This window comes from Filobasidium floriforme (assembly GCF_021052385.1).
Source record: "Filobasidium floriforme strain CBS 6241 chromosome Unknown HD553scaffold_9, whole genome shotgun sequence".
NCBI lineage: Eukaryota > Fungi > Basidiomycota > Tremellomycetes > Filobasidiales > Filobasidiaceae > Filobasidium > Filobasidium floriforme.
Window position 1 is genome coordinate 961842 of NW_025763630.1, and position 14936 is coordinate 976777.

The 14936-nt window shown below is 52.7% G+C and overlaps 1 protein-coding gene across 1 annotated transcript; it reads left to right on the plus strand.

Moving 5' to 3' along the window:
- Positions 1–162: 162 nt before the first annotated feature.
- Positions 163–4067, plus strand: HD553DRAFT_323725 (uncharacterized protein; the record flags this gene model as incomplete). Its single annotated transcript, XM_046181418.1, has 8 exons — positions 163–221; positions 290–577; positions 641–661; positions 721–2257; positions 2854–3010; positions 3158–3225; positions 3417–3491; positions 3981–4067. The coding sequence occupies 8 exons, from the start codon at positions 163–165 to the stop codon at positions 4065–4067; spliced, it is 2292 nt and encodes a 763-aa protein (XP_046037285.1).
- Positions 4068–14936: the final 10869 nt, after the last annotated feature.

Consider the following 14936-nt stretch of genomic DNA (forward strand, 5'->3'; position numbering starts at 1 on the left):
CTCTAGGTAGGGAGCAATACCACCTGAACCCTACAGCCAGCTACAGACCGGGAGGATGGCCACCGGCAATGCAGTGGTTGCAAGTCCTGTTCATGACCAATCCTCCACCGCTCTGCCGACAATGTTGGGAATGGCACCCGGTCAGCGAGAATCAGGCGAGACATGAGCAAGATTGGACGTCGGTTGCGGAAAGACAAGCTCGTGAAACGTGGATCGAGAGCGTGAGTACTGGGCGGCTACTTGTCTCGATCTACGGCTCACATCGTTGTCTCCAGTCTGTCCTTGATAGAGTCACCGATCTTTGCAAACTGGCGGGAACCCTTAGAGGCAAGGGAAAGTTAGACGAGCTCTACCAGAAACCAGCGGGTCATGACCCAGAGTTTACAAATGGCCGAGCGGCCTTCTTCGTACCAGCGATCTACCGGGATGAATCAATCCCCTTTCCCTGGCTCAGCTTGGCCCAGATCAAGGTTCAGTTGACCGAGCGTTCTGGTCCGGCCTTACGAGAGCATCTGGAGGGTTTCGTGAAGACCTGGGAACAACAGCAGGCTGCAAGGTTGAGGTCGGATTTGGCGATGTGAGATGACTGTTGGCAAATCTGCGTGAAACATGGCTGACAATTTGCCCAACCATCGTGCAGTGCTGAACAAAAGCGTGATCAGTGAGTCGACCAACATTCAGGCTGCAAGTCTCTCCCTGATTCTCCGGTTGTCCCGTCAGATACAAGAACGAACTGGACAACCTCAGGATCAGCGAGCAATCGTCTGTCTCCATCAGGCAATACACGAGGGTTGTCGATGATCTTGAGGCTAAGCTTGGCCAGACCAAGCAGTCAAGAGATGACGCCAATTGTGAACTCGCCAATCTGAAGAAACGATACGAGGAGGCCACCAAGAGGCTTCGTGAGGCGGTCGAGAACAACCAGCCTGGTAGGGCTGCAGTCCCGGCTGACCAGCCCCCTCGAGCTGCGGTCCCGGTTGACTCTCGCCGAGCTGGTCAAGCTGCGGTCCCGGTTGACTCTCGCCGAGCTGCGGTCCCGGTCGACTCTTGCCGAGCTGGCCAAGCTGCGGTCCCGGTTGACATTGCCAAGACCCTCAAAGACCGCGACACCGAGCTGGCTGCAGTCAAGAAACAACTCGACAAGACCACCGAGGAGTTTCAATCTGTCATCAAGGAACTGAAACACTCAAAGGAAAGTCTCGAGGCTGAATTGCAATCTGCTCGGGCCGAAATAGAAGAAAAAAGGGAGCGACTGCAGGACGGCTTGAAAATAATAGATGAACTTAATGAAAAGGGTAAGAAAGTCGATGAGCAGGACGCGGCCATGCGCACCCACCTGGAAGCGCGGATCAAGACGTTGACCGATGCCAAGGTCGGGCTTGAGAGGGATCTCCAACGTGCCAAGTCAGAGATCAAACGGCTCACTCCCAATGAGACCCAGCGAAAAGCCGAAGTCGACCGGTACAACAACATGGTGAACCAATCCGCGACCGCCGAGTCCAGGTTGATACAGGTTGAGGAGTATTGCGCAGATATCACCTCTGCCCTGAAAAAACTCGGGATCGATGCATCTACCTCTGCGGCAGCGTCGCATGGCATGCAACTGCTCAAAGATAGGTTAGCAGCAGCCGACCAGTATCGCACGGACCTGGAGTCGACCCTGAAGGAACTCGACATCGACGCGACCAGCGCAGATGCAGCCAAGCTCGGGCTGCGGCAGATGAAGGCCGGTCACATCCAGACTGAGAACTCTCTCAGAGCGACCGAGGCGCAGCTGCAAAAGCTGCTTGAGAAGGATCAGATGACCTTGGCCGAGGCCACACAGGTTGATCCCAAACCCGCTGCACAACCTACATCCCCTGTTGACAACCTCGCCGCTCCCGATTATCAGGATGATCACCACACTCCCGACTCGGTGCTCTATGCCTTGATGGAGATTGCCGATCAGATGCAGCATGGTCCGGCAGCTTACAAGCAGGGGCTCAAACGTCTCACCAAGCTGGCGGACATCGCACCTCTCCATATCATTGACGCTAAAAAGCAGAAGGAGATTGGGCTCGCTGGATTGGAAGGCTATGTCTATGAGACAGCCCAGCGAGAGTCTTACGACGAGGACCCAGATATCTGCCGTTTGATGATCAAGATGGGCCACGCTTTGCGCCTGAGGGACAAGAAAATCCAGATAGAGAAGGATGGAGAGGACGTCGATAGTGATGACCATACCGAGGCCGAAGACGATGACGACGAGGCCATGAACGTCGATGATGACTAGGCGAGAGATTTGATTTTGGTTGTACGCAGAGTGACATGTACCTTTTATGCAGAGACAATCCATACCCTACGTGACAACCAGTCCGTGCGTTTGGTCCGATATGTTAGTGATGACTGGGATAACTCTTGAGGATTACTCGGATCATTTCTGGACGCCTAGTCATCATCACGTCATCATCCAATCACCTTTGTTATGAAAATCTCGGACAACTAGATCATCAATACACATTTACACACACATACACACACACACACACACACACACACACACACACACACTACTTGACTATCAAGAAGCAATATCTTGGGGTCTAACAACAACGAGTCCATGTATATGGTTGGGTTGGCAGGTATCGGTGATGACTCATGCTTGACGTGCGATATGCTCATGGTCATGAGGTGAGACGCGTCGCGGACCACACATCGACCTCGAGGTCACCTCGAGGTTTACACCTTCATCGATATCAACAGCCGTCAACACACAATCGACCATTACACACAGTCTGTCTTTGATTACCCATGGCGTATTGACTTCTTGGATACTCGGCGCAAGCCTTGTTGACTCGAGGTTGGTGTGACCAGCATCTTCGACCATCTCCGATCAGGCTCTTCGACGAATCTCTTCGACCAGGCTTTCCAACAACCGGTATGCTTGCCAAAACACTTCGTCATTTGCTCACCGGACCGGCCGACAACATCACCAAATCAGGACCCGGTCTCTACTTGCTTTGTGATACTCGTCAGTGACCTGCAGTGAGCATGTTATGGCTCTCTGCGGGTCACCGTACTTGTTGATCACTGCAAGGAGAGAAACACCAGCGCCGACAAACTCGCCAACCCAAACCTCCAAGCCAACCGTTCGTTCGAGCTCTGTAATACTCGGCAGCTACCTGCATCGAGGACGGTGATGTGCTTGGGCAGGTAGCCGTCTTGTTGCTCACCGCTCGATCGGATGTGAGTCATCATCATCGACCTCGCCAATCGACCTTTCAACCGCAGTATCGACCTTGGCACACTGACCTCAACATCAACCGCACCCTTCCGAGCTCGATGATACTCGCCGGTGTCTTACATCCAGGATGTCAAAGTCTTTGGTGGGTCTCTGTGCTTGTTGAATCTTGCTCGGTCGGGTCTGCCAACACCAGGACGACAAACCTCGACCCGCCGACATCAACATCAATCCTGCCCTTTCAAGCTCGACGATACTCGCCGGTCTCTCGGTGGGTTGCCGTGCTTGTTGAATCTTGCTTGATCGGGTCAGCCAGCATCGACAGCCAGTAGGAGTAGGACCATCCGACATTTCTGAGAGGGATGAGTGTTGAGCGGGCGAGGTGGATGACGGTGTGTGGGTGGTCTGACTATCTCCAGCAAGGGTTAGGGGGATCCACATCTTGGTGAGCTCGACATTGGTGAAATCACTTGATCAGAGCAAACTTTTTGACTTGCGTTTCTGTCCAGACTTGCAGTGACATCTTTCAACCGGCACACCTCGAGGATCTAGCATCATTGACGAGGTATTGAGTGGACTGATCTTGCACGACTCGATCCTGCTGACCTGTTCACTGTTCACATGCCCGTCCAGCAAGAAGACCGTCTCATAGGATATCGGTGTTGAGTAGACTGCCCTTGTCTGCATCTCTGTCGCTGATGCCATAGTTACCCCTAAACGTCCACCTCCCCCACACTTCACCGTCGATTCCTGTTCATAGCCTCAACCCGCCCTCTTTTACCAAGGATACACGTCCTCTACCTCGTCACAATCCGCCTCTGGCAGTTATGGTGTTGCATCTGTCTGAGTGAAGCCTCGACAGACCACAGACTGTGTCAACAGAGGGTCGGAAGTGGCGAGGATAAGACGAGATCCGGAGGTGCGCTGGTCTCAAGATTCGAGACAATGTCTCTACAACACATACCGCCACAGACCCCGGTCTCGGTGTGCTAAACTTCAAGACCCTCGGTCTTTGTAACAAACCCCGACTTCGGTCTACCATAACACTAGGCTTCGGTCTACAGGCCTTGGCCTTGCCAACTCGAGACCACGGTCTTGCCACAAAAGACTACGCGTCTTGGTCACTCCTTGCGGGACTTTTTGTCCTTGCACAGCCTTCTTCACCCTCCTCCTTCTCATTCCCGTCTCACCCGTCTCCCTCTTTCCCGTCCCATTCTCCAGACATCAGAGTTTCATGCTTACCGCGAGCTTTTCCTACCGCATACACCGTTACCGGAGGGACGTGCTCCAGTATAACTGGTAAGTCTGTCGTTACAGATTGCTGAGATTTTTGTGCGCCTTGGCTGACGCCAGCTTGTACCCCTGCAGTCACCTCCAACCGCCATCGTCTGACTGAGGATTGCAGCACGTCTGACCGTTCCTTTGTGAGTTTGAATCTGTCCTAATAGTATGCCCTCATGCCCCGCTATAGCAGCGCACGTATTTCGTTAGGGACAGTTGTCTCGCGAGACACAGCGAGACAAGCTTTGCGCAGGGGGTCTGCGCAAGGGTACGCGCGACACACAAAGTAAACAGAGACAACGAGACAACGAGACCGCGAGACAAACAAAGTAAACAGAGACATGAAGCGAGACACACAAAATAGACAGAGACACGAAGCGAGACAGACAAAGTAAACAGAGACAACACATTCGTCATCTAGTTCTGCTTCTCACGCGATGCTTGTACACTGCACGTGATTCATTAAACACGTCTTGAGCAGTCGCGTCAAGCATCCTGCCACCTATGACGTGGACCGCAGGCTCGTATTGCCTGGTCAGGTCGAGAAGAGCATATCCTTTCTTTGCTTTGTTACGATCTATATAGTATAGCCTGTGCATACATCGCACCAAACGCGGACATCAAGATGTAGTCGGTGAGTCTACACACAAATCAGTCTACCTTTACCTTACTTGCTTACACTTTCTCGTGATCACTCACTCCACCGCACCATGTCTACTGCCCCCCATATCATCACTACCTATGGTCAGGCCACGTGCTCGCTCTGCCGGGCCATCGCGTTCAAGGACAGTGCCGATGCTGTCAAGCATCTTCGTGTGCAGCATCAGACTAGTCCGGTCACGTACAATAGTATGTTGCCAGCCTGAATGATCACCTCGTTTGTCACTGACCCGGCATTGGTCATCCTTGCAGAGCTTACGTTCGACCGGGAGGTTCCAGGAGATGCGACCAGTCCTTACTATTGCGGATGCGGCTTTGATGGTACTATATTGACCAAAGCCTTCCGTAACCACTTGCGGTTCTGTGACGTCGTCCGTGCCAAAGTCAAGGCTCAGAATGGCTTGTCGGGCTTGATTGCGAGTGAGTCGAGATAGAGAATAGAGTCTTAGGGGTTATTGCGACTTGATTCTGACGCGTTGACTCTTTATTTCCCAGGTCCTCTCAGTGCAGATAGCTTGCGAGCGTGTAAGTGATCATGGAATCGAAGTTGGTGAGCACGTCACTGATTGTCTACTATGCAGTCCCGGCTTCGACAGAGACGCCTGATGCTCGAGCGAGACAGGTTGAGCCCACCATCGCGGCCCGGCAGAAACGCGCCCGGGAAGATATCCAGAGGATCAGTTTCTCGTCTCCCCTGTCTACCTTGTCTCCCACCCCCAAACGGCAGAGACTTTCGTCTCCACGATCATCAGCACCTAGGGACAAGGATGATGGCTCTGAACGGGACGAGGATGGCAGCTCCAACCGGGACGATAGTGCACCAAATGGTCAGAAGGCTTCTGGTCAGGATGATTCAGATGAAGACGCCGGCGACTACGAGGTGGAAGAGATCGATGATGAGAGAGACGCTGCTGAGCAAGGTGATGATGATGCATCCGACGAGGAAGAGGATGATAACGATGACAATGACGATGACGATGACTTGTCAATGACCCAGACGGTGGGTTCTGGATATGCAACAGGCAGATTCACAGTCACTGACATTTGTGTGTTTACAAACTGCAGTCGTCACCGGTCAAGGTCTCGGCCAAGACTACTGGCTTGGCAAAGCTTCGTGCTCAGCGAGAGCGTCTTCAACAGAGACGAACTCGACCTCAACCTCGACGGACGGTGGTCTCGTCTGCATCAGCGACACCAACCCCAGAGTGGTCTGTCTCACCTCAGGTTCAGCCACGCCGACTTGTCGACCAATTCATTGACAACGAGGCCGTGCTCAGTGGAGAAGGGTCTGATGACAATGGGGAAGCTGGTTACCCAGAAGAGGACCGTTACGATGAGAACGACTCCTTTATCGATGACAGCCGGAGTGACGAAGAGGATTTGGAAGACGAGTCAAGCAATGAGTTTGAGAACGAGACGAACGAGAAGGTCATACAATCTTTCATTAGGGACGGCTCAGCATCCAAGCCTGCTGTGATCGAGGAGTTGATCCTTGATCCTTCCATATCGAGTAGTCCGATTCGTCAAGCGTCCATACGGAACAAGACTGGGATCGATGCCGAAGAGCAGGCTGAGCTTGTTAGACTGGCAACATTCAAGGACGACAAGAATGCTGGCGAGCCTGAATTGCCGTACTTGGAGCTGACCGGGGACTGGCACAGTAAGCCGAGATGCCTCTGCGGTTAATCTATGGATACTAACTGAATGATGGGTGCTGTGTAGCTCGTCACCCCTTTGATCAGGCCAGCCTTGCATACAACTCGGAGCTTGGCATCCTATACTGCCGATCGCATGACCTTGCCATTCCCATCTCGGCTGAGCTAGAAGAGAGCAAGAAGCTCATCGGGAACCACTTCCGCAACTCGCATCAATTGTCGGTTGATACTCAGTTGCGGGATGAGATATATGACGAGCTAGTCAACCTTCATCCGGCAATCGACTGGATGGCCCGTAACAGTTATATGGCAGCAACTTGGAATGCTCCGATGTCAGCGATTGAGCTTCTGCCTTGCTTGCCTGCTTGGGCGTGCGGAGCATGTGGAAAGATCCGGACAAACTACCGGAGGATGGTTACGCATGTGCACGAGCATGGCGACAGGAATGCAAAGCCGGTGCAAGTCACGGTTCAGACCATCGGATCCCTCCGCAAGAGCAATGAAGGTCGTCACCGTCTTGTTCCGGTACGCGATCCTATCAAGCCAAGGGTTGCAACCAACCAAGACGGACACGCTGGAGGGGATGTATCAGGTGCTCTCGACCAGGTCTACAACCTGATGAACGATATTGAGCCAGATCTGGTCATCACCGGACAAGGTGCGCGACATCTCTCTGAATTCCACCGGAGCGTGGATTGGGCAGATGTCATGGAGACGGTGGGACTACCATACCTCGCCAATCTTGGGAGGCGAGACGTACTTCCGACCGATCCCGTCTGGATGCAAGTCGTCCACAAGATTGCTCCCAAGGTATTTGAGCAGATGTACCGCTCGCTGCACAAGTACAAGTATCACCCTTTCCGCTCGGACTTGCAACGGTGAGTCATGCATCATTCTGGGATTATGTACGAGCAAAGTATCTTATGTCTTTCCGATTCCCGAATCAGTGACACTGCAACCAACACGGCACGAGACCGGTTCCGACCTCTTCAAGAGTCCGTTCCCAAATATGCCCGTGGAATGCAACGTCTTCTCGTTGTCACGTTGCGATGGGCAAATGAACGGTTCAGCAATGTCGGTATGGTTGATGATGCACCCTACCCTACCATTGCCCAGACCCATCAACGGCTGGTTGAGTTTGCCAACTGGCAACTTGACGGTGGCATGGAGGATGAGGATACGTCCCTGGAGGATCATCTGCAAGGATGGTTAGAGGCGCTCTTCACGACAGAGTACCGCATCAACGATGAGCAACAGGATCCTGTCTTCTGGTTCCTCATGGCAGTTACGACTCAGCCTCTTGACGTCAGGCAACTCCAGAACACCAGAGACGTTGCCGATCTGGCTGATGAGGAAGTCATGTTGCAAGACACGTGCCGCGCTGAAGCAGAGGGTCGCGATGACGATGAAGAGACTGGCTTGCCTGGTGACGATCAGACCGGAATCGATGACGAGGATCGTCTGGATATCTTGCGAGCGCACTCTGGTCGGATGATTTTGCCAGCTCACATGTTCTCCGGTCTATATGCTCAAGTGCAATACACTTGCCGGCTGACCTTGTGGAACATGGCCGTTCACATCATGCAGCGGAGTGACGAGGAGAGGATTTCTGGTGAGGCCACTATTGACGATCTCAAGTCATGCTGCACTGAGACGGTCGAGGGATTCTCCTATCGTCGGATCCGGCTGGCATTGGGACATGCGCTCCGAGCTATCATGGACCTGCCACCTCGTGTCACTTGGGGAATACACGCTGGCACTCCGTTTCTCTCGGTGAACAATACTGTCGTCAACCGAGAGATCTTGTCCGAGGCATTCCATCATATCGTCACCCGAGCGGAGCACGAGTTGGCAGAGCATCTGTGTTGGGGGATGCGACTCAGTGTTGAGATGCCGAAACTTGTCAAGGACGACATGAGAAGCACGGTCACAGGGTATTCGTTTATCAATGACCCTGCAAATGGTATCGCCTCGCAAGGAAGGGCCTTGCCGGAGGCGATAAGCAAGAATGCTCATCTTCAAGCACGCTTGCTCATCAACTCGACAACGTGGAATCAGAGCGAGATACGCAAGGTTCTCAAAGCCGATCATCAGTTCTTGGGGCTGTTGTTCACCTGTCTTCACCTGACGAGTGGTCTTCCGGCAAGAGCGGCCGAGTACAACACTCTCCGACTGGTCAACTTGGGCGACACCCCACGCAGCATCTATCATGACCCGTATCAGCTGTTCTTGTTGTTCCGGTACACCAAGACGACTGCAACGAAAGGTCAAGGATCGCCTCATCCTCGGTTCCCAGCTAAACGAGTCGCCAATCTCCTTTTGGTGTACCTTGTCAAGGTTCGGCCGATGATGATTGCGCTTGCCAAGATGTTGACCAGCACGGAAGCTGCAACCAAGGCGAAGCTCATGCGGACCCATCTGTTTGCAAGCTATACCGGGCTGTTCACTCCTCAAGAGTTACGGTCTGCCTTTGGCACGGCGATGCACCAACACGGCAAGCTGCCCATCGGGATCTCTGACTACCGTCATCTCTGCATCCAGATCCATAACAAGTTCATTGGAGCGAAGCTCAGTATGGATCCTGCTGTGAGGGAGTTCTTTGCCAAGGCAGCACATCACTCGCTCGGCATTGACAAGAAGCATTACGGCGGCAACAACCTTGAGCCGGTGAATGGCCTTGGTGACGATCTGCTTAGTGCGTCGTCAGTATGTTCAGCCTGGCACGAATGGATCGGCATGCCCGACTTTGCTCTGATCAAGGGCAAACGAAGGGCAGTGGACACAATCGGAGCGCCAGCAGCAGATGAGGGAGCTCTCGATGCTGCAGTGGGACAACGGTTCCAAGCGACTGTCAACGCTATGCAGGATCGGCTCGACCGGATCATGGATGGGTTAACGTCAAGTCAGATCTTTGTTGATCAGCAGGGACAGCTTGATGTCGATGCTCAGGGTGCTCTGCATCAAGTCTATTCGGAAAGGAGCCGCTGTCAGATCCGATACGCGTTGCAGGTTCTGCTCGACAAGAAGGATGCGTCGTTCCGTCATCCAAGCATGATGCGTACCATCGACTCAATCCTTACCCGCCAGTGTGATGTTCTTGCCATCTATCCAACGGGATCGGGCAAGTCGATGCTGATGTGGATACCGGCAGCACTTGAGGGTGGCATGACGATGATCTACATATCGCTCTTCTCTCAGCTTGGAACGGACATTGTCACAAAAGGCACCAAACTTGGTCTCCGGTGTGAGTGGTGGACGACAGAGACGGCACTGAGCAGTGCACCTCAGGTGCTTGTGGTACCGGTCGAAGCGATCCATTCCAACAAGTTCAGGGCTCTGATTGACGGACTCTACAAGGTCGATCGGCTATCAAGGTTTGTGCTGGATGAAGCACATGTACTACGATCCCAAGGCAACTTCCGCACTCAGTTTGATGGAGTCATGCGGTTCCGATCATCGGCAAACCTGGTGATTCCTTGGGTTTTGTTGACGGCAACGTTACCTCCGACATGGGAAGCCCCTCTGCTACATGAAGTTGGATCGGATGCAGGATGTACACTCCGAGTCAGGACATCGGCAGATCGACCCAACTTGCAGTACTGCCAAGAACTGCCACCTCGACGTGGTGATCCCATCGAAGGCTATCCGAATCATCAAGGCGGCTGGAAACAATATGTCTGCGACAAGGCGAGTCAGATCTGTGAAACTTCCATCCAGTCCGGTGGTTCAGAATCCCGAGTGATCATCTATTGCCCGGTCAAGGCCTGGATCGAAACCTTTGCTCAGGCGTTGGATAAGAGGAACAGCGATCAGAGGTACACCACGTCTTACAAGACGGCAATGTTCCTTGCTGATATGACTCACGCAGAGAAGCAAGAGGTGGTTGCTTCCTTTATTGACGGTACCACTCCTATCGTCGTTGCTACTTCAGCATTCGGCCAAGGGATCGATCACGCACATGTACGGACGGTCATCCTCATCGGAGAACCTTGGAACATGCTGGATGTAGCTCAACAAGCCGGTCGGGCTGGTAGGGATGGTCAACCGGCAAAGGTCTTTCTCTTTCCTTCGTACGGATTAATGATGCCGAACAGAGACACCAACCACCCACGGGCGAACGTCCTGGATCCTCAGGCCAACGAGCGGGTACAGGAGCTCTTTGGTATGCGGGGGAAATGCCTGCGCCGACAGATCAATCGGTATCTTGAAGAAGTCAACGTTCCGTCCTGTCTGGAAGGGACAGCGGCCACACAACTCTGCTCGGTGTGCATGGCTGCAAGTCAAGCAGAGAGTATACGGCCGAAGCTCTTTTTGGGTGCACGTGTAGGTTCAAACCGGACCGGGACAAGAAAGCCGGGGGCAGGCAAACAGGTCAACATCTCCGTACAAAGCAATAGGTCAGAGACTCAGACGGTGCTTGTGCCGATGGAGAACATGGCGGTTCCGGTTGCCGTACCACATGACCGAGTGGTGGTGTCTGCCAAAACACCAACAACACATCGGTATGTGGATGCAAAGCCGTGCAGTACGTCAACAGGTATCGAGTCTACTGGAGGCAAAGTCGTCAACCTCCAGACTGTTACTCCGGAACAGACGTTCTCGCTCGGATCACCGTGGAAGCCAGCACCGGTCCGACCACCTCAGCCAGTACGACTTAGGGAGACAGCTCACCCCAACCGTGACTCGCCAGCTCCTATCATCCGGCACATCGTCCACGCTCAACAAGCAAGGGTGATGGCGGAGAACCATGTCCGTGCCGTCCCATCGATGTACCAGGAATGGATTGGGCAAGTCACGCAAGCAGTACGTCTCCGGCCAGTCACAGCGTGTGGCTATTGTTACGTAGACTTTGGCTTCGCGGACTGTTTCCATGGAGCAAAAGATGCGGACTGCCCGGTCCTGGTTGCTCGAGACGGGTGCCGGAAATGTGGGGAAGGTGGACATCTTGCAAGCGAGTGTCCTATGCAGCAGATCAAGATATCACGGAGCGTCAAGGGAGTAGCATGCTGTTACCTGTAAGTCGCACTCCGATCGATACGGCCCGACTATGGCTGACTTGATCCTTTGGAACAGGTGCTTCGCTAGTCCGTTCAAGTCGCCATGCCCAATCAGGTTCTTCATGCAAGGAGTTGTCTTCCGTCTGTCTTCATTCACCCGGCCTGGAGCGATGGAACAACGTGAAGATTGGTTTCAACGATACAAACCAGCAAGACGGTGGACGAGTCAAGAAGAACTTGCCGAATGGCTCTATGACACGAAGAGTGACCGGCCCAAGTTACTCAATATAATGCAAGTCGTTGTTGATCTCTACATGTAGTTTAATGGGTTTTATATTCCGATGTAGATATAATACAATGCATCCTCGTATAACATGTTACATATCAGAAGCTATCTCAGGACGTGTTCCGAGGAATGAAGGCTCCATCTTCCGTCCCATAGAAGCTGTCCTTCCCAAACATCTTGATCTCCAACTTGACCATCTCGTAATACTTCTGTCGGTAGAGTTTGACGATCTTGCCTCGGATCTCTTTGACGACCTTGTGGGACATTTCACTACCTTTGTTGAAGAGTTGATCGAGTTGGATCCTGACCTCTGGGTCCTCCCACTTCCGGTAACCAAACAAGGCCTGTCCGACCGGGTAAGGTGGGATCATGGAGATCGCTGCAGCAAACCGGGTGGGTGGAGCAACTACGGGAGGACGCTTGCCAGTGGGCTCAATGACAGGAGCAATGCAGTCCCGCAAGAACCCATGTTGTTCGGTCCAGGTATGGCCTGTCGGAGCATCAAGGCAGCGATTGTAGTCTGACCCATAGGCCACGTACCATGGCAAGATGGTTTGGCGGACCTTGGTAGCCTTGCCCGAGGATCCATGTACTGTCTCCAGCCTGCTGAACCTTGCGCCAAACTTGTTGACGGGTTGGGGGACAGGGGCACCAAATTTGGCCTTTGCTTCAGCGTCGTACCATTTGAAGTCGGTGGTGAAGGTATTAGCTGTGTTGGCCACCTCTCTTGACTTCATGTACTCAAAGAGTTCCTTCGTCCTCTTGTGTGTTCCCTTGATTACCATCGTGCAGTTCTGTTCATCCTCGTCCGTCATGGAGACACCAAGGGTGAGTAGGTTGGCAGGCTTCTGTCCAGCCACAAACCCCTTGATGTCGTAGTCAACATGGAGGAACGAGTTGTCCTGTCCCAGCTCCCATGCATTCTTTGCAATGTAGCCACACGGCATCAGACGATGGCAGTGATCAGGCCGTAATGCTGCGCTCAGCATGTAAAGCACAGGGTCCATCCTGACGACCTGTTGAATCAGTGAGTGAAGCTGATTACGTGCCCAACCCTTCTTGGGTTTACCAGCAGGGGGACTGAAGTGGTGCTTGTAGAGGTTAAACTCGCACTCTGCAAAGTAACCACAGTCGCCCTGGTTCAGGTGAGGCAACAGGGAGTCGATCCCAATGGTTCCGTCACGTCTCCACGTTTCCTCTGCATTGGGACCAGCGTACCACCTGATGATCTTTGAGTGATTGAAGTCAAAAGGTTTTTTCTCTCTGGGTGTGTACTTGAAGACGTTGTACTCTTGACCTCTGAACCAAGTCGGGTATTGCTGACGAGCTTGGTGGATACCCATTTCTGCAATACTGACGAGCCTCTCCCAGAGTACTTGTCCGTTGATCGAGGTGAGCAGATTGAGGTTGCTTCCCAGATGCTTGCACTGCGAGTGATTCAGAGGCAGGCTACCATCAGGACCCTCAGGCCCATTTAAGATCCTGTGAATCTCTTGGAGCGCAGCATCAAGCCCGATGTCCTTATAGGTATGATCACGTTCTGGGTGTGAACGTTACGTCAGCTTGCACGAATAGCTACCATCTCCACTGTAGATGCTTACTGCTGACGGGTTGATTGATTTCTTATTATAATAAAGGAATTGAGACGAAGCCCAAGTCAGCTGAGTACAGTATTGAGGATCTCATCATCTGGACGACTCACCTGCAGCAGGGGCAAGGCCTACACCCATTTCTGGGGCTGTTTGTTCTTGTTGTTGACCAGAGCCTATTATAATAAGCAGGGTAGATGAGTGTGGTTGAAACGAAGTGTTAATCACTCTCGGTGCTCACCTCCTATCCCAGAAATTGTACCAGGTTATTATAATAAGGATCGATCAGTGGGTTATGTCACGGGACGGGCAGAGTCTCACGTACCAACTGCAGCAGCTGTTCTGTGATCGATGATCCTTGCGACTGGAACCAGGATCGAGAAGGAGTCAGCCCAGCTCTGACGTATCGTCTAGACCAATAGCAGCTCACCTCTCGAATGGTCACCAGGCTGTAGCACTGATTATAATAAGATAGAGGGTCAGCATCGTGTAACAGGAAGGCGCAAGCAGAGTCACACTTACGTGTTTCGATGTGGGGAGTGATGTGTCCTGCGAGTCAGTGTAGTTAGCGATAAGTCTATCCGACGAGATGTACATAACGCAGCTCACCTGCAGCTCCAGCTTGAAGCTGGGAGCCTAATAGTATGCCCTCATGCCCCGCTATAGCAGCGCACGTATTTCGTTAGGGACAGTTGTCTCGCGAGACACAGCGAGACAAGCTTTGCGCAGGGGGTCTGCGCAAGGGTACGCGCGACACACAAAGTAAACAGAGACAACGAGACAACGAGACCGCGAGACAAACAAAGTAAACAGAGACATGAAGCGAGACACACAAAATAGACAGAGACACGAAGCGAGACAGACAAAGTAAACAGAGACAACACATTCGTCATCTAGTTCTGCTTCTCACGCGATGCTTGTACACTGCACGTGATTCATTAAACACGTCTTGAGCAGTCGCGTCAAGCATCCTGCCACCTATGACGTGGACCGCAGGCTCGTATTGCCTGGTCAGGTCGAGAAGAGCATATCCTTTCTTTGCTTTGTTACGATCTATATAGTATAGCCTGTGCATACATCGCACCAAACGCGGACATCAAGATGTAGTCGGTGAGTCTACACACAAATCAGTCTACCTTTACCTTACTTGCTTACACTTTCTCGTGATCACTCACTCCACCGCACCATGTCTACTGCCCCCCATATCATCACTACCTATGGTCAGGCCACGTGCTCGCTCTGCCGGGC